General features: G+C 35.2%; 1 protein-coding gene across 1 annotated transcript; it reads left to right on the forward strand.

Moving 5' to 3' along the window:
- Rassf9 (Ras association domain family member 9) lies at nt 1-27988 on the forward strand. The gene is made up of 2 exons (XM_027394152.2): nt 1-280; nt 26185-27988. Exons 1-2 carry the CDS (start codon nt 234-236, stop codon nt 27443-27445), a joined length of 1308 nt encoding a protein of 435 aa, XP_027249953.1. The 5' UTR covers nt 1-233; the 3' UTR covers nt 27446-27988.
- Nucleotide 27989: the final 1 nt, after the last annotated feature.

Consider the following 27989-nt stretch of genomic DNA (forward strand, 5'->3'; position numbering starts at 1 on the left):
TCCCTAGGAGCAGCAGCCACAACAATCCGGCAGTTCAAAGTTAAGCAGCAATTGCACAACTTCCAGCAACTCTCTCAGCCTGCTGCTAATGAGCTGAAAGCCAGGAACATCTGAGGTGGTGAAAAGGAAGCCTCCAGCCTCCTCATTTCAGCGGGGGACCCAGGCACCCCTCCCCAGACCCAGATCACTTTGATATAAGGACTGTGTTATTTGCTTGCCTTCCTGGACAGACCATGGCTCCCTTTGGAAGAAATTTGTTGAAGACGCGACATAAGAACAGGTAAAAAAAAAAGCTAAGTGCCTGTGTGTGTGTGTGTGTGTGTGTGTGTGTGTGTGTGTGTGTGTGTGTGTGTGTGTGTGTGTGTGTGTGTGTTGGACTCAGTTTCTTAAGTGTGAAAGCATGGTTCTTTGCACTTCGATTCTGATGGAAACCTAGCACTGAGGGGTCAGGTCTATTATGAAGACCCAGCTTTTCAGAATATAGGTCCTGTATTGATGATGGCAGCAGCCCTCACAAGGATCATGGGAAATCATGACTGACTTTAATTCTCTTTTCCCTTTCTCACAATCCGAGGTCACTCCTAACACCAACATTTTCTCTTTAAGCTGTCTTGAACTTTGGGGAGGGGGCAGGAGAGAGAAGAGTAACAAAATACATTTTTGTTTAAAGACCGGTGAATTAAGAATGTTCACATTTTGAAAAGGCTTCAAACTTTGGTAAAGATACAAGTAGAATTTCCAGCCACTTGTTAGAGAGGCAAAAGTACAACGGTGATATAGCCTGGGAACAATGCTTTGGTTTTCCTGAGAATGGGGCATTCCTAAAATGTGGAAATTTCCCTAGTAAAAACATTCCCTGGACGAACGTTTTATGAACTGTGTCTTTGAGAACTTTAGGTGACTTAGGCATTCAAAGAAGAGGCAAGCATCTGAGTCCTTGGATCTTCATCATTGCCATTTTACTTTGTCTTACTACATCAAGCCTTCATTAACCATGGCTTAAATACATGTACTTAAACCATAGATGAGACACATGGGGGAGATAAAGAGAGAGAGGTTGAATTTGGAATAATGGGATAGTATCCATATTTATATTTCAGTAATGTAAACGATTTTATTTATACCTCAAATATTACATTTTTATGCAAACGACACATGGGGGCTTTCCAGCCGCTCTTCTCTCCATTATGCCTGTTTGCACTTGTCATAATTTACTTAGCGTAAATTTAAACGGATACAATTACAAGGTAGGAAATGATATAATTATTTTAAAGTGTCTGCGTGATAATATAGATACAACTTTAAAGTAATTCTTCATGTTTTGTTGTATACACAAATACCTACTTTGCATATTTTAACACCATCCTAAATATATCAATATTTGACTAAATTTCTTTAAGAAACTAAAAGAGCAATATGTACTGTAAAACCTTCTCATGCACTTTTATGTCCTAATAACTTGACACTATATAATAAATGTAGTATTCGTGAATTAGGTATGTTTTATTAAATGTTAAGGTAGGATTGTGTCAGTGTATTTTAAAAGCTAGTAATACGTATTAAAACTAGACTTCTGTATTAGTGGTGGCAAGGTATATAAAAATACTCCAGAAAACCCACCCTAGCTGTCCATCCCCAATTCCATTGTTTCAATTTGATTTTTTCTGGTGCCACCACTATAGCATTTTTGCATTTTTTAAAACACTACAAAATTGTTTAAAAAGTATTTTGGAAAGGTCCAGTGTTTTAGCAAACAAGTTGTGCTCCTGACAATCAAGTGTTGTCTTCAGAATTTTTGTTTTCTGTGAAGTTTTCTTTAAAACAATTCAAGAATCACATCACTGAGCACCAAGCCTTTGAGTGAACCCCTGTGTTGCCTTTATCAAAGTGTGTAGTCCATTTTCCTTGTGTCACTTTTGTGACTGCACCTCTGGTCTACCCAAAAGACTAGCTGCCATTCAAGGTACCTACACAGACAAGTTTAGCATGGTATTTCAAATGCAAAATGGTGATGAAGAAGTAAGAACAGCAGAAAAACTGGAAGTTCATCAGCATTTCAAGTTTCTCAGAGAAAATAAAAAGGTGTTGCAAAGGGTCACGATTTATTATAACCTCAATTTGAGGGTGTGTGCAAAGGTGGTAATGAGAAGGATATGTGTAAGCTACTACAGTGATTGATTCCTTTTGCAGATTTTTGGTTTTTAACCTGAAGAAAAAGAGATGGAGAGAGAGAGAGAGAGAGAGAGAGAGAGAGAGAGAGAGAGAGAGAGAGAGAGAGAGAGAGAGAGGGAGGGAGGGAGGGAGAGAGGAGAGAGCATGGCTCAGGTCATTGACATAAATATATGAGTACGATAGTGTTTGAGACAGAACTCAGACTAAATAAGTCACGTTGGGCCTTGAGATGGATTTAATACAATGTGGGAATTTATATGAGGTCTTGTCAAGTGGGTTTGTCTGTTCACCTTTTCAAGATGAACCAAGAGTTAAAAATGACTTTCATGGTTAAAGTTATCCATTTCATTGACCAGGATCTATATGATTTAAATAACCCCACCCTAACAGCTAAACAACAAATCCTTTCACTACATTATGAGTCGATCAGCTGTTCAGTAGAAAATGTGATTGATAACATTTGATTGAAATATATTCTATTCTATGAGATATACATCTTATAGATATACCAATACATGTATATACAATTTATAAAACAAAAGGATGAATTTAAATAGCACATTTGTGTGTCATAAGATCTATAACATAATGAAGAGAATGACTTGAGCATGGTTGCATCTTTTTAGCCGGAAGAAATCCAGATTGTTGAAAAAAGTTGTTGGTCTAGACTGAGTTTCTCTTGGGGTTTGCAATTACAAAATTTTGCATTTTAGTTTTTTGCATGTCTTGTTACTTTTCTTCACTTTGAGTAGTGTTAAATCAAGCAAGCCTGGCCAACAAGAGATAGTCCTGTAACTGCTCAGAATAAGTACATACTTGAGAGTTTTAGACATTAAGGAAATATAATCGGAGCTGCAAAAGATGAGGCATACTAACTTTTAGCTAACAAGCTCTAGAGCTTGTGGAAGGTGGAGTCATATCTGTCTAGACATCATTATGTTTTCAGGCCTAGGAGAGTGCCTGGCATGTTGTAGACCTGTAATACAGTTGTTTGTTTAGTTTTGTGCACTAAGTTATAATTCTCCTTAACCTAGAAAGACTGTCATTACTCTATTCCTTATTTGTCATATGATGCAAGCCAGCTTTGCATAAAACTCAATACTCAAGAGAAACCCTTTGGCTTTGAATGCAATAAAACTATGAAGAGATAGACAAAAACTTTATGGATTCAGACTCAAGGATGTTCCTATTCTACCAGATAATCAATCACAAATGGAATGAATCATTCCATTAAAACATTTGACAACTTTTCTTTAGAAAATTAAAAATACTACATGGTCCCAAACATTTTGGGCTTTTAACTTTAAACTTTCATATAAATGAAAGGGAGTCAATCTAAAAATGTTAATGATTGTAATTAGTATTAATCTTCTTAAGTGTTATAATTAGAAGAGTACTTTTTTCAAAGGATCTCATCTTCTTAGGGAATGGATTGTTTATTTTGGTTCCAAAATAATAAGATAAACTGTAACAGAAACCTGAGAATTGTTGCACATTTTGTAATAAGACTTTTATTCAAGGTGGCTAAAATGATAGAAAATCTAGATTGCTATTTTTCTTAACCAACAACTTATTCAGTTTTTTAAAGTGTATGCTAATGGTTACTAGGCAACTATTTTTTCTCACATAAAAGCTAAAGAAGTAAATAATGAAACACTGATCCATTTGATATTCTTGTGACCTCTCAGTTATTAAACTTAGATTTTTTAATGCATTTAGCTATTCATAGACACCACATTTGTGACTGTGATAGTCTTTGTATCGGATGATACCTTCAACTCAATTTTTTTCACAAATCAATGTGACTAACCAGAATTTATGAATATTTATAAAAAGTTTAAAGAACTACTGACACTTCAAGGTTTTGTTTGGGTATTTAGTTAGGAGACATTATTGTTTTGCTTTGTTTTAAACAGCCCCACTGTGTTTCAAACCACACTGGTCTTCAGCTTATAACCCTCCTGCGTCTGCTTCCTGAATATTGAAATAATAAACATATGCCACCCAATCTTGCACAAGTCTTAATCAATAACATTAGAGGAGATGCAATTGGTTGTAACTTTCACCAAATTTTATTGGAAGAAGAAAATTACTAGAGAGCAGAAGGGTCCCATACATTCCTTCAGAATAAAAATTTGCTAACTACAGAGAGACAAGACACAGGTAAATAAGTTTTTATCATTATTTTTAAGGCCTATTTGAATTTCTGACTTTCACTTGAGCTGTTTAAAAAGCTTTTTGCAAAAAATAGGGAAGTGTGTCAGTCTGTTATAAGCTATGCAGACAGTCTTTTTATGTGAACTTGAAATTAAGGGGTCCCAGAAACTATAATTGCAATGAACATATTGTAAGTAGTACAGCTCCTCACTTTTAAATAATTACTTAAAAAATTGGTGTTTATGTTACAATTGAGTGGTTTGAATATACCTGGCTGTATTTTTTTCACTAAGTACACATATCATAAATGAACCCTGCTAACTATTTCATCAGAAAGAAGAATTACTTTTATGGTTAGAGTCAAAGATTTTGGCAAGAAGAATGTCTCCTTTCTGTAATTAGAAGTGGAAAATACCAGGTACTATTTTCTGTAACTTCAAATGGGGATTTAAACTCTTCACTTGGATTGAGAAATGCCAGATTTTTAAGTTTGTAAATCTTCGTCATCCTCCAAGTTTCTGAGGATGATGCCTGGAGCCTTAAGTGGTTGTTAGTTGGCAACATACAACCCATTAGGAACAATGACTAGAATTCTTTATCCCTGGCAAAAAAAAAAAAAAAAAAAAAAAACTCAAGAGCATCATCAGGGGTGAAACTGAGCTCCAGGTTAAAACTTGAATTGCTTGGAGGGAAAAAAAAAAACCTGAGCCAACTTTGCCAGCTTAACATTTACTGTGTAATATCTCTCAGTAGGCATCATACCAACAAGTGGCACACGCCAGTGAGAACAGCTCTTGGATGAAAATTGTTTTGAAACAACTTAAACAATTTTGTAGCTGGATAACAATTTAATTTTGAAAATGTCTTGATTAGTTTGGCTGCATAACAGAACATTTTAACTTTATTTTACATACAGTTACAGAGGATTTGATAACAGTTCTGAGCATTCACAGAAGTTAACTCATATATATATATATATGCATATACATATGATATATATATATATGTGTGTGTGTGTGTGTATATGTGTATACATGTACATATATATCAAAAGATATTGACATATGAGGTATGAGTGTACCTTTTCCAGGTACATATGACCTTATGGCCTTGACAAGGAATCTGACTTTAGCAAATTTATCTTCTGAAATGAGCCCTCATAATATCTGTATTACATACATGTCAAAGGAAAAAGAATAGCACATTTCTGTCTTCCACTGTTGTTTACTACATTTTCTACTTAAGGTGTTTTGTTTGCTTTTTGTTTGATTTTATATGTTAGTTTTGTCTCATTTTGTTTTGCTTTGAGAGACTCTTTCTGGCTTTTTCTTGGATGTATATATAATTAATTCTCACATGCTTTGAGATTATAATTATGTCATCTCCTCTTTCCCTTTCCTCCCCCAAACCTTCTCATATCCACCTCACTGCTCCCTTTCAATTACATGGTCTTTTAAAAAGTAATTGTTGTTACATACATATATGTATACACATGTATGTCCCTAAATACCTAAACACAACCTGCTCAATGTGTATAATACTAACTGTGTATATGTTTCAGAGCTTAGTATTTCGTATTGGATAAGCAACTAGTGTGTTCTCACAGGAAATTATGTTTCTGACTTGCAGGCATTCCTTAGTTGCCAGTAACTGTGTAGAGTTGCGGCCCGTGGGCTTTCCCCTGTCTACTTTATCATGTCTATTTTCATCCTTATTCAGATCATGTCTAGGTGCTCACACTGGTAAGGCTTCATGGTTTAGCTTCTGATGTTCCTAGGACACACATCACACAGCAAACTCCCTGATCCTTTGGCTCTTACAATCTTTTCACTCCTTCTTCTGCATTGGTCCCTGAGCCATATGTGTAGGAGTTGTACTGCAGATATATCCACTGGGGCTGGGCTCCACAACTCTGCATTTTGATTTGTTGTGGCTCTCTGTAATGGGCTCCATCTTTTGAAAAGGGGACTTTATTTGATGAGGACTAAAATTATCTGTGAGTATAAAGACAAATGTTTAGAGTGTAGTTAGGGATTATGCTGTTTTACTAAAGTTGTGGTTTTAGGTTCTACTGCAAGACTCATAGCTTCATTAGCCCTATATAGTTGACTAGGTTTCCAGTAACAGCCAAACAAAATGAAAACCACATCTGATTCTTTTTTGTTTTGTTTTTAAATTTATTTCATTTTTTATTTTTTTTTGTTTATCTATTTATTTATTTTTGAGGCAGAGTTTTTCTGTGTAACAGCTCTGGTTGTCTCAGAACTCACTCTGCAGACCAGGCTCTCCTTGAATTCACAGATATGTGCTTGCCTCTGCTACCCGAATGCTGGGATTAAAGGAGTGTGCTATCACTGCCCAGCTCACAACTGATTCTTGAGTTAATTCACTATTTTTCAGTGATTGTAATTACTTCCACCATTGCATGTTATATTTCACTTTGCAGATGAAAAATTATTGAATTTTTTGTACAATTAAAGGCAATTGATAATAATAAAGATGACCGGATACAAAATACTTTATTTAAAATTGAAGATAGTTTGTGGAGAGTATCATACATTGGATATAATAAACATAATTATTTCAAAAGAAAGGAAAATCAATGGGTATTACTTATGATGACCAACCTGGAAAATTATACTTTAGGTTTTATATTTATAGGCAGAAAGAAATGTTCACTGTTTTGCCTGGAAGGTGGCAATATTTCTATAAAAATATTATTATAAAATGTTGGCCCCTTACCAGTGAATACTTAGCCTTTCTTTTGCCCTTTAAAATAACCAGAATTGTGCTCAATCAATATTTTCTGATTAAATAAAGGAATCCAACATATGCTCTTAAAAATGCAGCTGATCCTTAGACAACATCTTATCAGAGAAACGGATCAATGAGTTTTTGTTGAATGACTGTTTGTGTAACTTAGAATGAATTTGTGAATGCAGTGCTGACCTTTCACCATCTGTGTGACTCCACCATGCCTTCAGGTAGAGAAAACCACAGCTAAAAGAGATTCCATGGGAGGCCTTGTTGGCTTCTGGTAAAACAAACAGAACCAAACAAAAAAGGGACACTGTCACTAATGACTCTCTGGTGAAGCTCATGCCTTCACTTGTGCCTTTTGAATATACTCTATATGTACATAAATGGGGTTCAGTGGCTCTCAGTGAACAGGCCCTATAGATTGTGATGCTTTATTGGACCATTCCTTCTTTTGCTGCATTAGCATAAAATTGCTTTACCCCTACTAGCATTTCTTATAATAACTCCTTTTATGTTGAAGGTCTTTCTGAGAGATTGGATAAATAAACTCATTTAATACTTAACACATACGAGGCACCTAAAGCAATGAACCTTACAGCAGTCAATAATTGACAAACTGCTTTCAAATTCATTTTATTTTTTACTGGCGAGGACTGCTGTGTGGTGTCTAGTCTCCTTGGGATGTAATTTTATCACTTTAAAAACAGAATTAATATTAGGACAACAGATTTGTGGATTAAACGTCTAGGAAAGACTTGCTATTTTCCTAAAACATAAGAAAATTTCAATTGTCATTCCCTTTTCAGGGCTAATAAGTGGAAACTGCTAATTTTATGTAAATTTAAAAATACATAAATATTGTGTGATATTTGGGGCTTTGAAAATCTAACTCTCACTTATTAGAATTACTGCAGTAGTATTCATCTCCTTATCCCAGTATAAAATGTATTAGATTGTGAATTATTGAACATAATAAGAAGTGACTATAAATACTGTCTTTAGCAGAAAGGGGTTGTGATGGGGGTTGGGGAGAGGAGGGGAGGAGGAGAGGGAGAGGGAACTGGTATTGACATGTAAAAGAAGTTTGCTTCTAATAAAAAAATTTAAAAAGTATTTAAATTCTAACAGTACTTTTGTTTTGTTTTCAAAGCTATTCTGAATGAATATTGAGGCCATTAATAAACTTTCCATACACATTAAATATATCACAGCATGGTGTTTATTTTTTAAATTAAGTGTATGTAACAGTGTGTGGGCATTTGACTTAAATATTGGTGTCCATGGATCCAGAATAGAGTGTGGGGTCCACTGAAACTAGAGATTACAGTTGCTTTTGATCAGCAGAAAGAAATGGGTGTTGGCAAACAAACTCAGGAATCATTGATGATTGATTCTCAATATAAGCATATGGGAGAGAAGTAGATGGAAGTAAAGGAACATCATTGTAATTAAGTAGCATTTATTAAACTCCCACTGTGACAGGTCTGAGCAAGAGAAGGGAATGCAGTAAGATGTGGGAGGGGGCTGAATCACACAGGCATAAGACTGAGTCAGTCTCTTCAAAACAGAAGAACCTAAGAATTGTGCAGCAATGTGGATAGTTTAGCAAGAATCCATAACTATAGCAACTGAGTTTGCAATGGATATGTTTAGGACACAACTGTGAATGTTTCTACGACCTTGCCCCACTTGATCATTTGTGGTTGACCTCAACTAATTAAATAGTTTTATTAGATCCATCAGTCTATCAGATTGTGTGGTTGAGCTGTTTTCTCTCTTAAGTTTTAGTTCAATATTTTTGTGAATACTACACAACTTTTAAAAGCTTTCATTGCCTCGGTTGTGCTGTACAATGAATATATGCAGCATCTGAAGCCTACTGATGAACCTGTGATGTGTGCTTGCTACTCTTAACCAGTGAGTAAGGTATTTTATAGAGTCTTAATTACCTTTAAGCTATTCTGGTGTTAGGTACTTGTTCTGATTGCCTCCATCCAACCCACTGGAAATTCCTGCAGTTGTGGTTAGTTGAGAGAAGATGACAATATCTTTGAGAGATCACAATCTCCCAAAGAAGAGGTTGTGGGTAACTATTTGTTTTAGCTCTTCCAATAAGACCTCAGATTTTCCTGGAAGCTAGATGCCATCGAAAAGTCTTGGTAATTTCCTTTGGGTAAACATATAATAAATCCATTCCCACATGAAGGAAAGGAGTTCAAGTAAGAAATAGCAAGTTGCAGATCCTTGATATTTCATTGTTGTTCACTGTGCAGGAACCTGGTGGCATCCTCTTAGTAGGCTACAAGCTATATGTAGTTATTTCTTTACTTCATATCCACTTCTAATAAAGAAAGTCAAAATAAGTTCTTATTAGAACTGTTAAAAGATGCATAAGACTAAGCAACATGATCATTTTAGTACTTTTGGTTTTATTTAGAACTTGATGATATAATAGTTTAGATAATTTACATGAATGAAGACACAGGATAATATGCTTCACATAGTCTCTCATTATTGTTCTACTTTATGTAAGGCTTGAATGCATTTTACTATCTGAAAAGAAAACACTCATGAGATATACCATACTCCATTCTCTCTCTTCCCACACACAATCTTGTTACATATGTCTATCACATATATATTATATTTTATTCATTTATTATGTAATATTTAATATATAAAATATATTATATATCCTTATTAGGACTCTAGGTGCTGATTAATGATTTAAAATATATTGAAATACTAGGTAAGCCCTAATTTGGGTCCCCTATAAAGGATAGTGATGAGTCCCGAATAGATTATGGTTTTAAGGTACTGAATAATTGATAGGCATATATGACCCATCTAAACACTTAAAGAGTGGTCAATTACAATTGTCATTAAACAGCACATAACCAACAATAAATGTATTTTTATATTGTAACATATGTCATATGTTATTTAGTTACCAGGTATAAATGGGTAAAACTTCCCTTGTCTAATATACAAATGTAGTATTAGATCAGCAGTATAAAAACTGTAAATGAATTAAAAATTTTAGATAGTTGTTTTTGCTATAAGGAATGAAAGCATGTCATATTGAACAGTGTATAGTTGTTTAAAAAGAGGCTTTTAAATTAAGGGTTAATTTGACAAAATGATTAATGTATGTAAGAAGCCAGGGGAAGACTAATTTAGGCATATAAAACAGAATGTGCCATGTCTTCATGGAAAAGGGCTTTTGTTGCAGATCTCAAGTGATTATGACTGTATTCAAAAAGAAAGAGAAATTCCCCGAAGATGTATAGTAAAGGAAATATATAGTATTCCTCACGCTTTTGAAAGGTAAATGTGTCTATTATATGAAATGATAATTATGATAGGATGAAGAGAGTTTGCAAGTTGTACATGAGAAAACTTGCTGCAATAATCTAGCCAAGAGTTAGAACCAGTGTCCTAACTGTAGAACACCAGAGAGGTAAAAATACTGAATGCATTTGGAAGTAGGATTGATAGGTGTTTAATGTGTGAAGGGATAGTTGAAAATTGATAATTAAGAAATTTTAAATTACTTAACTGTGGCAGGGCGTTGGTGGCACATGCCTTTAATCCCAGCACTCGGGAGGCAGAGGCAAATGGATCTCTGTGAGTTCGAGGCCAGCCTTGTCTACAGAGAAAGTGCCAGGACAGGTTCCAAAACTACACAGAGAAACCCTGTCTCGAAAGAAAAGAAAAGGAAAGAAAAGAAAAGAAAAAAAGTGCTTAATTGTTAAGTGTGGTGCCAATAGAAAATGTTTTAGAAAAGCAGATGTTGAGAACATGTGGGTAACTAGTGATTCTAAGTGCACCTTGTACAGTTTCAAATTCTAACTCAGTATTCAAGTATAAGAAGAGGTGCTTAACACCGGGCGTTGGTGGCGCAGCCTTTAATCCCAGCACGCCAGCACTCGGGAGGCAGAGGCAGGCGGATCTCTGTTAGTTCAAGGCCAGCCTCATCCCTAGAGCGACTGCTAGGACAGGCTCCAAAGCTACACAGAGAAACCCTGACTCGAAAAACCAAAAAAAAAAAAAAAAAAAAAAAAAAAAAAAAAAAAAAAAACCGACAAAAAACAAACAAACAAAAAATCAGAGGTGCTGAAGATGAGGTTGATGTCTAAAGTGCAGGGCAGGACATAATAGGTAGAAGAGCCTCTTTGGTGACAAAGACAGAAGATTACCTGGGTGTTAGAAAACAATACCAACATTAAATGATGAATGAGATGTAATATTTGAGTTAAAAGAAATAGAAGAAAGAGCATTGAGGTTAAAAAAAAAAAAAGACAAGGAGAAAAAGGTGAGGTTCTTGGCATTGTATCATTGTCGCTGACAGAAAATGAATGGTTTACTTACTTCGCGGTATAAATCCCTAACAATCTGTGATTAATCTGCAAGACACAGAAGGTTGAAGGCATCGAAGAAAGATCATGAGTAGGCCAATGAGAGGAGAGAAAATTAAGGAGATCTCTTAATACAAAAGTGAAGAAGTTAGGTAAGAGTTACCACTGTACACAGAATTTATAAGAATGCAAGTTCAGTGTCCAGGGCAGTGTCAGGATGGAAGAGAGAATTAATGACAACAGCAGTTTTGGTTCTGAGTCACAGAGGTTATAGGAGGAAAGTAATAAGGACAAATTAAGGGAGGGAAGATCAAGGTGAACAGTGAAAACACAAGGTGTCATTTAAATGTTTCCAAACATTCCACCTACAGACACCTGGTGTTTGACACATGCACCTGAGGAGGGATTGTGATAGCTCATTCATCCTGTCTATACCACTCTTCTATGCCTCCATGTGGGGATGATTTATATGGGTCATCATGCTCCTGGAGTAGGGCTTTATAGGCAAAATATACTGGTTTCCAGCTAGGAATTCCAGGCTAACAAATCCAATGACAATCCTATCTAGTCCACATGGAGCAACCATCTTTAAATGAGAGAGAGGAGGGGGCCAGAGACAGAGACAGATAGAGACACAGAGACAGTGACAGAGAGATAGACACACACAGAGAGACAGAGACAGACACAGAGACAGTGACAGAAAGATACACACACACAGAGAGATAGAGAGAGACAGAGGTTTAATTCCTACCATACTAGGTTTCCAGGAATCAAAGGTGAAAGGTTGAGTACAAGACCATATGGGAAGCAAGTTTGAATTAACCATAGTAGAAAGTGCTGTTACTGAGTATCCACTAGATTCTCCAGACACATGAAGAATAGGTGTTTATTTCCATTTCAGGTTGTGTGAGTGGGACTGTTGTTAAAATAGAATTTTTCTAGAGGACAATTTCAAGGAATTTCCCAGAGGAAACAACAATGGAGGCAGAATGTTATTCAGATGGAGAAGAAAAAAAAAGTGGTGTTTTGGGACAAGAATACCAGTCTCTCTCTCTCTCTCTCTTTATATATATATATATATATATATATATATATATATATATGGGTGTGTGTGTGTAACATATATATATATGTATATATATATATATACATGTGTTCAGTTCATTGTATTTTAGAAGTCAATATATAACTATACTAAAATAGTCAGAGGTTAGCAAAAAATTAAGAATTAATGTATATATAAAGAATGGTTTTGACTGAAATAGAAGTTATCTGTGCCTATGATATTGCATATCCATTTATTAATGTGGAGAATTTAAACTCTTGGTATTCTCTATTTTTTGTCTCCATTTTCCCTAGCGCTTTGCTTCATGATTTATCACTGATTAAATCCTTCCTTCCTTCCATCTCTTTTCCTTCAATTCCTTTCTATTATATGACACATATCACTTCCACCATTTAATGACATCTTCCCCTCAATTACCTTTCTTACACAAACCCAAATAGCAGTCTATAATCATTCTTTCTGGTTCATCACTTTCACAAACTCTTTATGTCAACAGAAAGTGACTACCACCACCACTCGGTCCAAAAGAGAGTCTTCTAATTGTCAGAGTCAGTAGCCATTTCCAGAACTCACGTGACCCAACCATTCATAATGTGTTATGACTCCTTCAAGCTCTTCTTGAAGCCCTCTCATTCTTACTTCTAAGATGCCACTGTCATGTGGCTTTTTTTTTCTAGATTCTGCTGTCAAGTTTCCCATAGGCTTTGCATCTCCTACACTTTGAACAAGAAGTCCACAGAGTCAGCAATACTTTATATCTCCTTTCAAAAAAAAAGTTTCTATTTCTATTTCCTCACTTCTTAAGTAGGTCTTGCTATGAGAAAAAACAAAACAATAAATAAAGGAGCAATGTGAAAAAGGACATCCTATGGAAGTACATGGAAGCTTTTAGCTTAGCTTCTACTCTTTGTAGTGTTTTCTGAGGTTGTTTGATGACAAACGTGTCTGTGAGGCACAGGCATGATTCACGCTGCCATCCTCAGGAAGGGTCTTCTACTTTGAATGTATAACCGATTATTGTTTGGGGTTGTTGAAGAAGCTAACACAGGAGGTCCAAATACCTACAACCATCAGTAAAGGCAACGATCAGGTTAAGTAACTATCCTTACAGTCATCATGCTCTGTTGTTATGAAATATTTTTCGGTAAAATACAAATCAATAAGGAAACTTTACTTTCCAGGTAGAGACAGAGTTAACACTGGGAAGTACACATTGGAATGGACAAAGAGATTTAATATTTTCTCAGGGTTTTGTCTGGTAAACACTAATGTTAAATATTTACATTTTGATTAAAATCAATTTCCGGAATCCAAACTATGAGCTCAGTGTACTTAACCTCCAGTAGTCTTCAATGCACATTCTTCACACACTTCCTTCCCTTTCACTGTTTATGGGGATCATGTTCTATACCTACATTGCAGCAGTGGAATGCCAAGGGCTCTCTTCTGCATGACTCGCTTATAGTCTCACTCAAAAAACTAAATGGGCCTTACTGGAGCATAAAACTAGTAAATGTGCACACAGGCGTATGCTAAATTGGAATGTTCAGAGCAGCATTTTTAGCATTTGTCTTGATTGACATTTTGCTCTCCTGCCTTGACATAGAAAACTAAGTTTTCTACAGAACTATAATTTTCAAAGCATTTTAATTAAAGTACTAATAATCTATGTTTGGAGGAAGAAGTTTTCTAGGCTCTGTGCCTCATTTAGAAAATGACTGATTCATATTTTCTCTGTGATCTCAGGAAAGACCCGTGTTACCTATAGGGGAAAGGTCAGTGTTTATCTATTACAGATTGGCAGTGCTTTCCTGAGTGGTTGCAGTCAGTGTTTGCTTCACACTGAGACTAATTAGCCTGAAAGAGATTGTGGGTCAGAGGCTCCTCACTTGTTTGTGCTTGATTAATTTTAATTTTTACTAAATTCCATTTTGTAAGCTTGGGTGTGTATACTTTTAAACGGTCCATAAAAGTCATCACTGATCATAACTATCTTTAACTCCTGTATAGCATATTTGCTTAACTTAAAACACCTTTAGTTTTTCATAGGTAATACAGAAAATCTCAAAATAAATGGCCCTGCTGGTGTATGAATGCTTTGGTCCCAGCACTCTGGATACAGGCAACATGGATCAATCTCTGTGAGTTTTGGGTCAGCCTTGTCCACACAGTGATTTGGCTAACTGGGATTATGCAATGAAACCCTGTCTCAAAAAAAATAAATAAAATGGAAAGGAAGCAAGCAAGAAGGAAAGATGGGAGGGAGGAAAGAAAATTAACTGATCAACATAGCTCTTGAATACTGGGTAGAATGGGGAAATGTGTAAGTTCTACAAAATATTAAAAAATAAATTGAAAATTTTCTAAAACATATGAAGACGTACAACTCAGATCAGGAGTGTATGTCAACATATTAATGTTTTAAAATTAGTAATCCATCATCATATTTTATAATATCAAAATATATTCATGCTATTTTCACATACAATATCAAGGATTATTGTAATTTATTATTAAATATTCTGTAAGAAGGCAAATGACACATTTCACTTTTCTGCAGTAAATAAGGTACCTGAATTCGTGTGCTGAAAATGTTTTGTGAGGATCATAAATTTTCTGAAGTGTGCCTAGAATACCAAATAGTTTAGAAAGGATTAAAATTTGTGTTTTTCTTTTCCTGGGTTTACAGTGAAACACTAGCAGGTTATGTGCTCTCAAAATTTTTAAAGTAAAGAATTTGTATTTATTAATGAGTAGGCAAAAGTTCTGTAGGAAGGTCTGGGTACTAAATGTCTTTGCGTTTGTGAGCCATCAGATTTCTCTCAGCTAATTAGCTTTGTCACTGTAGAATGGAAGAAACCAGGGAGAGGATGTAAATGAACAATCATGACTGTGTTTCAGTAAAGCTTAATGGACACTAATATTTAGTCAGACAGTTCCCATGGGCTATGAGATTATTTTTCTCCTTTTAAGAGCCTGAAACATTTACAAATTTAAGAAATACTCTTATATCCTAGAATAATCTCTTTCAGTTTTTGGTACTCAATTCTATCAGAGACAGTTGTCGTTCAAGTCCATTTACTGATTGACATGCTACAGAATACCATGTTGTAAAGAAGAAGTCATATAAAAGAGAACGTCAATATGGTGAGAAAATATAATTTTGAATAAAATAGGTATATGTGAAATGATTTGTATTACTCATCTGTAAAATATGCTTAACAGTAGAACAACCTCACATTATGAAGAGGATTAAATGAATAAAAACATAAAAATTTTATGGAACAGCACAGACAGCGCCAACAGACCTCACAGTTTGCATCCATTATACTGCTGTTTGGTTCAAGTCATCACATAAATGCAGAAAAGATATGAGAAAATAAATATCTTTGCACAAAGTTTTTACTTCCCAGCTACATGACAATTTCCTGAACAGAAATGTCAACTTGTCTTTGTTTGTTATTGAACTATTCTCAGGCTTCTGATGTTCCTGCTTCTGCTTCCTGAGTGCATGGTCTTCTCAGCATACCAACACATTCCTTAAAGTTTGGCTGAAAAATGAATACAGATGCAAACTGTAATAGCTCATGTGCTGTATTTCAAATGCATAGACTTCTTTGAGGTAACAAATTGAAATGGATTAATAGATTTACAAAGAGTTAGTGTTCTTGTCAAGTTTTACCTATAAGTTTCTATTTTGGTCTCAGCCCTCTATCTCAAAGCCAACTGGTCTTATTGTATACAAGCATACACATTTCCCTCATGAAACAATGATAAAACTGCTGTCATGTGTCTGATAAATGAATGATAGTTGCAGGCTAAGAATCCATAATGCTTGGGGAAAGTGCTATTGAGTTAGGAATTATAAACTCTAGAGTAAAATTAGCTGTGACATTTTCATTGCTGTTTATCATCCAAACTGGTTATGTCATCCTCAATATTTTAAGATTTATGAGTGGAATATATCTGGGTTTATAACCTCAAAACCAATTTATAACCTCTGGCATATATTTTAATTTAGCGAACTCATTCTTTATCCAAAGGAATTCTATGTTTTCAGTGCTGATGAGGTGGATCAACAGTTAAGAATGTGTACTGCCCTTACCGAGGACCATAAGTTTGATGCCTAGCACCAGATCAGGGAGTTGACAACTGCCTGTTACTCTAGCTCCATGTTGTCTGATGCCCGAGGTTTCCATAAGCACGTGTGTTCATGTGTCCTTACCAATACACACACACACACACACACACACACACACACACACACACACACACACACCATACTTACAAATAAATCTTATAGAAAAAATAATTCTGGAATCTTCAATGAATTAAAGGTTTTTATTAGAGCAATATATTTTCCTATAACTTCCTGCCATGCTTGAGTCTATGCTGAGAAAGCACCTTATTCTTTAGCTTTTTGCACAATAATTGTTTCTGAACCTTGTCATGCAGGGTCATTATCTTATTAATTTTCATGTTATAATATGAAGACCATGTACCTTGAGCTTCAAAACCTAGAACTCATTTCTCATGAGATTTAATAGCGAATTTGTGTGGAATAAGGTGAGAAGGACCTGTTTGAAGCAATTTCATAACTGTCATGGCCATTTAGCTTTTTCATGTTCAAAATAGTTCATAAAATTGAACTATTATGTGTCACTAAAATCTGTAATTTGGGCTGGAAAGGTGACTTGGATAAAGCACTGATTGTACAAGTGTGGGGACCTAAATTTGGAGTCCCAGAACCAATGTAAAGGTAAGGCAAGTGTGGTGGCCATTTGTCATCCCAGCACTCATGAGTCAGAGACTGGGATTCCCACAATAAGATGGCTAGGTTGTCCAGATCATTGGAACCCTGCCTCAATAAATATTGTGGAGAGTAATGGGGAAGGCACCAGTTGATATCAAATTCTGGCTTCCACATGCACACATGTGCAAATGAAATGGAAATTTTGAGTAAAAAGCATTTATTTGCATTGTACTTCCTAGAAGGCTACACTGTGACATTCTCTTACCCTTACTGAAAAGACAATATACAAATCAGAATACTTGCTTCCCATCTAACAAATAAAGGAAAAATAATTAGATGTTGTTTTTTGTTTGTTCATTCATTAGTTGATATAGAAACTCATATTTACAATTACTTTAAGACAGTATTAGGTCCTAGGAAGTTGGAGAGATGACTCACTGGGTAAACACATTATTCTATGGTTGACACTTGAGTTAGATTCCTGGGACCTATATGTTGGAAGAAGTTACCTGATCTTGGCACATTGTTCTCTGTTCTACAAATGTGTAAGGTATTATAAACACACACACACACACACACACACACATACACACACACACACACACACACACACACACACACACACACACACACACACTTAAATGAATAAATGTGTAAAAATATTTTTACAAGATCTTATCATATTCCATGGTATCTTTTGAATAACAAAAAAGTAAACAATGCTACATTCATTGTAGTTTAATTGCTGAGATGTCCCATGAAGGTTGTGGCTGATTGATTTATCTGGTCCTATCTAACATACTTACATCAGAATAGCAATAGGTGAGAAAAAAGATTTCATCATTTCCTACAGTTATAGCTGGATATTTTCATTTCATCTTATAAACACCACAGGAATTTTGTATTATCTTCCTCTTGTCATAAATTTTGTGAGCTTGGAAATTCCCTTAATCATAATCTGGCTTGTTTATTCTGTCTAGGCAGGCTAGATTTTAGGGAAAGTGTTAGAGATTAATGCAATGATTCTACATTCTAATGACTCCTACCACAGCCAGCCATAACCCAGGTGTCCTTGTTTATCCCAGAACACTGTACCCACACATCTCCTTTCACCTTACCACCTACACTCCTTATTTACTAGCCTGGTGTTATTTCCCAATGAAGAAGGAAGCTTTGATAAGGTGTAAAACCAGCATTTTCCATTAACCCAAACAGTCTTATTCTGACTGTGTTTTGACAGCACCAAAATACAAAAGTCATATTTCTTCCAATCAACTAAGCATTAACAGAAATCTAGCTGGAAAAGATTGGCTATGGAATGGAAAAGGGGAGAAAGTTACTTTATCTTATATTTAGTAGAGAGCTAGCATTATCAACATTTGTGTTTGACTATGTGAGACTCATAATGTCTCCTTTCTTTTTTTTTCTTTCATACATTTTCCCTCTAGAAGATTCCATAGGAAATGTAACAAAAATGGGCAGAAGTGACTCTGAGATAAATCTTTAAATCTATGAACCATTTAAGCTAGGATTTCCTAGACACCTTCCATTCTTAACTACTTTTTGACACCCCAAATTTTGAATGATGTAAATCTATCAGTATTCTATGTATTTGTAAAAGTCAAATGTTTACTGGCTATAAATCATACAGATGTTTTGCTTAAAATATTATTTTCTATACATTGTCTATGTGTAACTATTTATTAAAATATATGAAAAATTTCACACTTATAATATGAATATGTTTATTTCTCTTTAAAAATTAAAATTAAGTCAGGTTGTGTTGTCACATGTCTTTAATCACAGCACTCAGGAGACAGAAGCAAGCAGACCTCTAAGTTTGAGATCAGCCTAGTCTACAAAGCGAGTTCCAGGACGGCCCAAGTGGTTACACAGTGAAGCCATGTCTCGAAAAACAAAACAGGAAAAAATAATTAAAATTAAAATGTTTTTAAATATTTGCATAGGATGTGGAGTACAATTTTCAGATTTGATAGGCATGAAGTTATGATTATCACTGCAGACAGTACAGTTTCTAAGAAACATATCATATGAAATATTTCAGAAACTGTTAAAAGTCTGTCTTCACCTCAAGTCAAAATTCATGTAATGTTTATGAAATTGAAGTCAGAAACTCAAATAGGAAGATTTGAAATTGAACAATATAGTACATCACAATGAAAAGATATTCTTTTCTGATACATGTTCAGCAATTTTGGTAGGAGCATATTAAAAGTTTGTTTTGACAATTGAATTATTGTATTTCTAAAAAAAAAAACTTTCTAAGGTTAAAAAACACTATGGTTTGCAGTACTCACTAGTGTTAAATCTGAGGCAGGTGTTTCTCATAGCAACAGTTACTGTTGTATGGCCTGAGTGACACCATGCAGGGTGCCAAGTAAGCTGTGCTTTCAGAACCAAGACTACAGTGAAATAACTTAGACCCATTGTATGCTTGATTCTAAGTTATTTGGGGTTATTGCACATTACAAAAACTTTCATTACTGCCATTTTTTGACCCCTTGCATTCAGTTACGTCAAGACCATTATGGCATCTTGATTCACAATTGAAAAAAACATGCTTTAAACAGAGTCATTGGCAGTTTAGATGAGATAGATCTTGCTGCAAGGAACCCTTTTGTGAATTGTAGGATTTTGTGTTACTGACCTTTACAAGTAGATGCCAAAAGTATGTGGCAACCAATACGTAAACTAGTAGTATCTGCAAACATAATTGTATCCATATCACACTTTCCAGGCTAGCCAAGGAAATAAAGGGGTTTTTAATGTAGATTTGATAGAAAAATGTTTCCAGAGTTCTAAATGTTATTATAATGTATGTATCGTGTCATGATGTTTATATGCAATAGTTGATTGACAAGCATACTGTATGAAGTAATTATTGTTAATTATTTCTGCTGATTCTTCCTGTTTTGAGATTTGGTTCTCTGTGAAGTAAACAGTTATACTGGTAAGTTTTATATATTCAACTATATTGTCTGCTATATTCTTTTAAGTAAATCTTCTTTTTAATTTCAAAGTCTAGTAGTCCATTTGTATAACTAAAAACTAATGTCAGTTTATCCATTCATCTTAAAATTTTTCTTATTTACATGCAGCATTTTGTATAAAGACATAATTTGGGCATCTTCATTTGACATTGTCATGCCATAGATAATATTTTGCTTAATTGTATGAAGACTTAAGTTTTTAATTTATCTCCTCATGCTTTGTTCACAGGAGTTATTCAATGGAATGTTTGATACTATGAATGTTGAATTTCTAAGCCAACCCATCCTAATTGTGTGAAATTTGTGGCTCTAAATTTAATTATCAATGAGTGAATATGTTGTGTTCCTGTTTGATGATAGATATCACTTAAAATATCTAACACTCAATATTGTACATCCAAAACAGAGAATAATATAGTTATATTGGAAATAATGTTTCAATAAATAGTGCTAAGCCATTGAAATACAAGCACCAACTAGAACTGAATCATTAGACACGAGGTATTCTAAATGAAAAATATTAAGAATGGCTATAATGAAAAAAAGAAGAAAAAAAGAATGGCTATAATGTGTGTACAACCTGAAAGTTTGTACATGAAGTGCCTTACATATGTACTTGTGGCATTAAAAATTCATTTGATATTGAGGGTTCTAATTTTATCTATGCATTATTCATAATTATCTTGTATGCTCATAGATATATGCTAAGGAGGCGATGGAATATTTTGGGCATGTTCTTGATGTTTGCACCTGGTCCCTGGTTCTTTCCTTTGATTCTCTATTTCTTGGCTACCATGAGATGGGCATCTCTGCTCTACAAAGCCCTTTCCACCATGATGAATTACCTTACTAATTCCATGACATAATGGAGCCACCTGGCCATTGGTTGTATTTCTTAAACCATGAGCCAAAATAAATCTTTCCACTCTTGAGCTGTTGGGTATTCTGTCACAGCAATAGAATTTGATTAATACTCTCCAAAACCAACCAGGAAGCAAAACCAACACAAACTACACTTTCAGAAATGTTATGTATTTAAACATTTTTATTTTCAGAAAACAATGACCTGCTACATTAGGCATAGATTGCAACCACTACAATTGCATTCACTAGATAAACACTATTTTATTATATTACATCACCAACCAAGTTATCACCCTATGTTTGTATTATCTACTATTTACAATGTATATATGTGTAGATAGCATGGCTTTCACCAGGCAGCATGTTTCTAAAAATTGGTATCCTAAGCCCAAACGCCAGGCTAAGCTAAAGATTAAGAAACAAGCCTTTCTTTCTAAAGTTTTGGTGTGAATTTTTTTATCCATATCAGATGAGTAAATTTTGCAATATTCAATGGACACAATTATTTTTAAGGAATTATTAAGGATTCTAACCTGCTTTAATGTTTGTGAATCTTTAGTTTTACTCTTTTAGTTTTGATTTTTTTAAATTTTATGAAACACTAAGGATCATCTTTATTCTATAGCAGTATAGCATTTGAATATATTTCATATACTAAGGAACTTGGAGTAGATCTGTCACTAACAGTGTTCTATTTCCAAGCCAACACCTGGTTCCCACAGTGTGCCAAAGACAGTCTTGTTAATCATTCCTGTCTTTGTGTCACATACCATTCCCATAGAAAGGTGATTAGGAAATATTTGTCAAGTGGGTGAATAGAATAGAATTCAGAACAGTATCATAAAACAACTCATTTTCAAAGTCCTAAGATAGCTCCAAAATATACTGTAGACATGAAAAAACATGCAAGTTGTGAAACATTTATTACCTAAATTCAGTAATGTGTGGTCATTACATTTAAATGTGTTAAGTTGCAGAGCTTTAAAAACTCACTTTGTTTGAATAATGACTGAAAACATTCCCCCCAAATATTTAGTAATTGTTGACCTTAGAAAATACATTAACATTGATTGGATATTTGAAAAAAGAAAGATATTAAAAAAGGCTAAGAGCCAGTGACATTATGGGAGTATAATAAAGTCCTCAATAGTTTTATATGTAATATGAAATAAATAAAATTTTCTGCATTGCCTGTAATGAATATTATTGCAACTAGATGGCAAAAGCTAAAAACTTAGCAGCCTTTTGGAATAATAACACCTCAATGTGTAAGAAACTATAAAATGCAATCTCTGCTCCCTGGTTTTTCAGTGCCATTCATACCTCTAATGTAGGGCTGAAGAACTGAAGAACTCGCAGGTCAGACAGCATCCACTAGTGAAGACCAGAACTAAAAAGGGAACAGGAGCAGCTGTTTTTTTTTTTTCATGTTTTGTCAGTTAATGGAGATTCTAAAAGAAGCCAGAAAGTCCTTACTAGTCTATCACCTTAGAGACATGAGTAATCTTTTAAAAGTCTTATAGACGTTAACACATCCTGTGCACTTTCCCCATGGCTACAAATGAAAGAAGGCCTTCTAGATGAAGTGGATACTGTAAGTCCATTGCTCTCAGAAGACAATGTTTTCATGATAACATTCAATAAAAATAACACATTTTTATTTATCTTTTTCTCCATTTTTATTTATATTAGAAACAAGTTTGTTTTATTTGTCAATCCCATTTCCCTCTCCTTCCCCTCCTTTCCTGCCCCCCCACTAACACCCTACCTATCCCATACCCTTTCTGTTCCCCAGGGAGGGTGAGTCCTTCCATGGGGAATGCTTCCGAGTCTGTCATATCCTTTGGGATAGGGCCTAGGCCCTCCCCAATGTGTCTAGGCTCAGGGAGTATCCCTCTATGTGAAATGGGCTCCCAAAGCCCATTTCTATGCTAGGGATAAGTACTGATCTACTACAAGAGGTCCTATAGATTTCCGAGGCCTCCACACTGACACCCACATTCATGGGGTCTGGATCAGTTTAACTCACATGTCTAAAACATCCAATTTATAAACTTGGTATATCCCTATACTTTTTAATTTTCATGTGTGAATTGAGATTAATATCTGTTGCCCTTCTAGAACTGCAATAATTAAATGATTTAATACATAGCAGATATGAGAGGAATGCCTGGAATATTTCAAGCTCCTTATATTTCATTGTTATGATTTGTAATGTTGTATGTTTTAAATTGGTTATTTTGTTTTTTGGTGTGGAGAGAGGGTTATGGGATATAGGAGTGTGTGTGTGTGTGTGTGTGTGTGTGTGTGTGTGTGTGTGTGTGTGTGTGTGTCGGGGTGCATGCCACTGTAGGTATGTAGAGGTAAAAGAACAATTTATAAGAGTCTTTTTTGTATTTTTACCATGTGGATTCTGGGGATGGATCATTAAACGGATGTGGGCATCCAGCCATTTTGCTGGCCCAATGTTATATATGTTGAATAGATTTCTGCAAACCTCAAACATTTAAAAGAATAATATAAATTATTTCTTCACTTAAATATTATAGCTATTTGTACTATTAGTTAATGTTGATAATTAAGACAAAAACTAAAGTTTATAGTTTTATGAAAAATCATATATGTAAATAAGTTCTAATTTAAAAAATTTGCAGAATGAGTTACTGCTTTTAAAATTATCAAAGCTGAAGTAAACAGTGTCTAATTGCAAAGTATAAAGGCATTTGCACTCATTTTGAGTATTGTATGTATAATGGCTAAAACTCATAAAGGTATAGATTATTTACAGCTAATTTATACTGTATTGCCATAACACAGGTAGTAATTAATCAATCACTTTCTTTGAGAATGTGCTAGGTTTTATTAAGGACATCAGTGTGCATTTTTTCTCTATTAGTAAGAATATGATGTTTTTGTTGTTTTGAATTCTAACACATTTTGTGTGGCATATAATTAGCCAATGGACTATAAACATAGTCAAAATACCATATTGCTTTAAAACAGTATTATTCAATATGAGTTACTGAGTGAAAACATTTTTGAAGAGAATTGTCAAAATCCAGTATAGATTTTGGCTGATGATATAAGATTCTACTTTCTACAGTTGAATATTTCATTGTACTAAATTCTCTGCGAGGGAATGATCTTGATCTTTTAGGGTTCTTTATTGTTGTTACTGATTTTCTTCTACTTCATCTTAGAAGTTAATAGTTAAAGTGAAAAGTGTATTCCACATGACAGAAAATCCATCAAATAACATTATTGAGTTTTGCTACTAAAACATAAACACTATACATTCTAAGTGTAGAATGAAATGGTAACAATGTCTTCCATAACTTCTTCATTGAGTATATGCTTAAGGATTATTACATAAAGTGATGAATGAATTTGCCTTAACTTGCGCTACAAATCGCTTTACACTCATACATTTCATGGCATCATAAATCACATTGGCAAATAAATTATATCACTGGTTTGCTAGCATTCTTTAGAAAGGTATTGTGAAAGACAAAGTTCATGTGATTTATACTTACAATGGAAATATGGTTTTAACAGTTCTCCATTAGGAGTTAGAGAGTCCCCTTGCTTTTGAACTCAAGAAAACTGATTTTTGTCTCCTCTGGATAAACACTCCTTTATATTTTAATTTGCATTTGAATCCACACAGGGCTTTTTTTCTGCCATAAATTTACAGTAGTAAGGGAATGTACACTTTTGTAACTATGGTGTTCAGAAATATGACCTTAAGGATGTGATTAAGGCTGCATATAGTCATTTATGCAAGAATAGGGAGTGGCTGCATATGGCCATGTACCTTCTCCATGTCTTGCCATAGGATGCTCTATGCTACCTTGAGATTTTTAGCAGCAAGAAGTCTTCATTAGTTGAAATCCCTGGGCCTTGTGAATTTAGAATGTGAGCTACAATAAACTTTTTTCTCCTTTAGAAAATAGTCTGTTTCAAGGATTTTGTTAGTAGCAAAATCCAAACTAATGTACCAGTTCCCTCAATAGCAAAAAGAGTAAATACTGTTAAATCTATGGACACTCATACTCCAGCTCAATTTGCTTCCTATCATTTCTGTGCCTAAAATAATAGTCCTGTAAACCATCATCTTTTCATCCTTTCTCCAACACCATTGTATAGGCTACTGGGAGGTGGGCCTGGGTGAAGGAAGCTGGTCATTGCAGTATGTCTTTAGAGCTGTGAATACTTCCTGTTAGGAATCTGTTTGGTTTTTTATTGATCACATTACAAGCTTTCTTTTTATCTCCTGTCTGCCATGTTCCCTACTCCCCATGTCCTTCACTCTACCATGATATTCTTCCCAAGTGTATGGAACCAAGTAGCAGAATGAAGCCTCTGAAACTGTGAATGAATCCTTCCTCCCTTGAGTGGATACACTACTATTTTGTATTATACAGCCAGCTATTTTGTCACGTCTGTGTAAAACCTGACACATGATACTGCTTTTGAAACAGATACCTGCATAACCATCTTCTTTGTTCATTGCTATTCCTGTTTGTGCAATATTGTCAGCCATGCTTGTACAGAGTCAGATTAAAGGCTTGCTCAATGGAAGCATGGCTGCATTGAATATAGAATCACAGAGCCAGCTATTTTTGATTCTGCAATACTTAATCTGACCATTTCTACCTTTATTAACCTATTTTTCCTCTGAAGATTCCAGTATAAAGAGAAACGCCTTATCCTATGTCTTATTTTGTCATGCTCTCTGTCATTATTGTCACTGTATCAGTTCTGCAAGCATGTCAAGACTAATTTTAAAAGAGTAAATAAAGAAAAACATTTTACTTGTTTTTCAGCGACAATAATGTCCTTTCCACAACCAGCTAAAAAGTCAATTGAATAAAAATCCAAAAGTTTTTCATTTATATATTAAAGCACATCTTCCTACTCTGTAGTCACACCTTCGAAGTATGTCCTCATTAAAAGTAGAGGCAAGGAAAGGCATTATTGCTAAACCGTCATTCCAGTTTACACAGGCGATGACAGAAATATAATACTCTGTTTTCCTTTTAGATCTCCAACTAAAGACATGGATTCTGAGGAGAAGGAAATTGTGGTTTGGGTTTGCCAGGAGGAAAAGATTGTCTGTGGATTAACTAAACGCACCACCTCCACCGATGTCATCCAGGCTTTGCTGGAGGAACATGAGGCTACATTTGGAGAGAAGAGATTTCTACTGGGCAAGGCCAGTGACTACTGCATCGTAGAGAAGTGGAGGGGCTCAGAGCGGGCCCTTCCTCCACTGACGAGGATCCTGAAGCTATGGAAGGCTTGGGGAGATGAGCAAGCCAACATGCAGTTTGTTTTGGTTAAAACAGATGCCTTTCTCCCAGTTCCACTGTGGAGGACAGCGGAAACCAAACTAGTGCAAAATAGTGAAAAGCCTTGGGAGCTCAGTCCGGCGAACTACATGAAAACTTTGCCACCAGATAAACAAAAACGAATCGTCAGGAAAACCTTCCGAAAACTGGCTAAAATTAAGCAGGACATGTTTTCTCATGATCGGGACAGTATGGAGACTTTGGTTCATCTAATTATTTCTCAGGACCACACTATTCACCAGCAAGTACAAAGAATGAAAGAGTTAGATATGGAAATTGAGAAATGTGAGGCTAAGATCCACTTGGACCGGGTAGGGAATGATGGGGACAATTACGTTCAGGAGGCATATTTAATGCCCAGGGTTAGTGAAAAGGAGCAAATGCTAGACTTTCAACCTGAGGACAGCCAGGCTCTGGTGGACGTGCACGATGGTGAGGGGATGGCACAGCTAGAAGAACGGCTGCAGTACTACCGAGTGCTCATCGAAAAGCTCTCGGCTGAAATTGAGAGAGAGTTGAAGAGCTTGGGCATCGACGGAAGTGAAGATTCAGAGGGGGCAGCTGCCTGTGAACTCGAAAACTCTGATTTAGAAAATGTGAAGTGCGATTTGGAGAAGAGTATGAAAGCTGGTTTGAAAATCTACTCTCACTTGAGTGGCATCCAGAAAGAGATTAAATACAGTGACTCATTGCTTCAGATGAAAGCAAGAGAATACGAACTCCTGGCCAAGGAGTTCAGTTCGTTTCACCTTAGCAACAAAGATGGATGCCAATTAAAAGAAAACAAAGGAAAGGAACACGAGGCTGCCAGCGGCAGTGCGGAGATCCCTCCATTAACTCAAAGGGCATTCAACACATACACAAATGACACAGATTCGGACACTGGCATTAGCTCCAACCACAGCCAGGACTCTGAGACAACTCTGGGAGATGTGCTGCTGTTGTCAACGTAAATCTGATGACTTCTTTCTGACTATTAATGATGTTTTGTGTGATTTAATAAGAAACTCTATTCCATATATAACTCTGAAAGTGTAAGCCACACTAAAATATTTAGTAATTGATAAAAATTACTAGTGAAATTGTTGCTTGTTTTCATATAGTGTTTCCAATTTGACTTTATTACAGGTTCAAGCAATGAACTATGTATTAGGAATGCAGCAGATGTAACCGATGGTTACATAACACAGAAACAATGTAATGGGGAGTGATTGATAATTCCCCCACATTAGACATGTGTGACATGAACTTGAAAACAATTCTCAACTTTGTTCATCAAACTCTCCATACTGCAAGCATGAAGAAGAAAAATGAACACATGTTCATCATTTTTGACAACATTGTGTCATCAGAGTGTCATCAGAATATTTAAGTCTTGTAAATCTTTTTTTTAAAGATTCAAATCTTTTTTTTTAATAGACTGTAAAATGTCCCATGTGTGTGTATGTGTGTGTGTCTTCCTGGCTGCTGTCTTTTTAAGTCTAAGGGACAGGAAGC

Source organism: Cricetulus griseus, assembly GCF_003668045.3.
Source record: "Cricetulus griseus strain 17A/GY chromosome 1 unlocalized genomic scaffold, alternate assembly CriGri-PICRH-1.0 chr1_0, whole genome shotgun sequence".
Taxonomy (NCBI): Eukaryota; Metazoa; Chordata; class Mammalia; order Rodentia; family Cricetidae; genus Cricetulus; species Cricetulus griseus.

Bases quoted from the DNA above. Each gene is read 5' to 3' on its own strand.
- Rassf9 (XM_027394152.2), top strand. From the start codon at position 234: ATGGCTCCCTTTGGAAGAAATTTGTTGAAGACGCGACATAAGAACAG. The intron at 281-26,184 runs GTAAAAAAAAAA...TTTTCCTTTTAG, and splicing joins AAGACGCGACATAAGAACAG to ATCTCCAACTAAAGACATGG.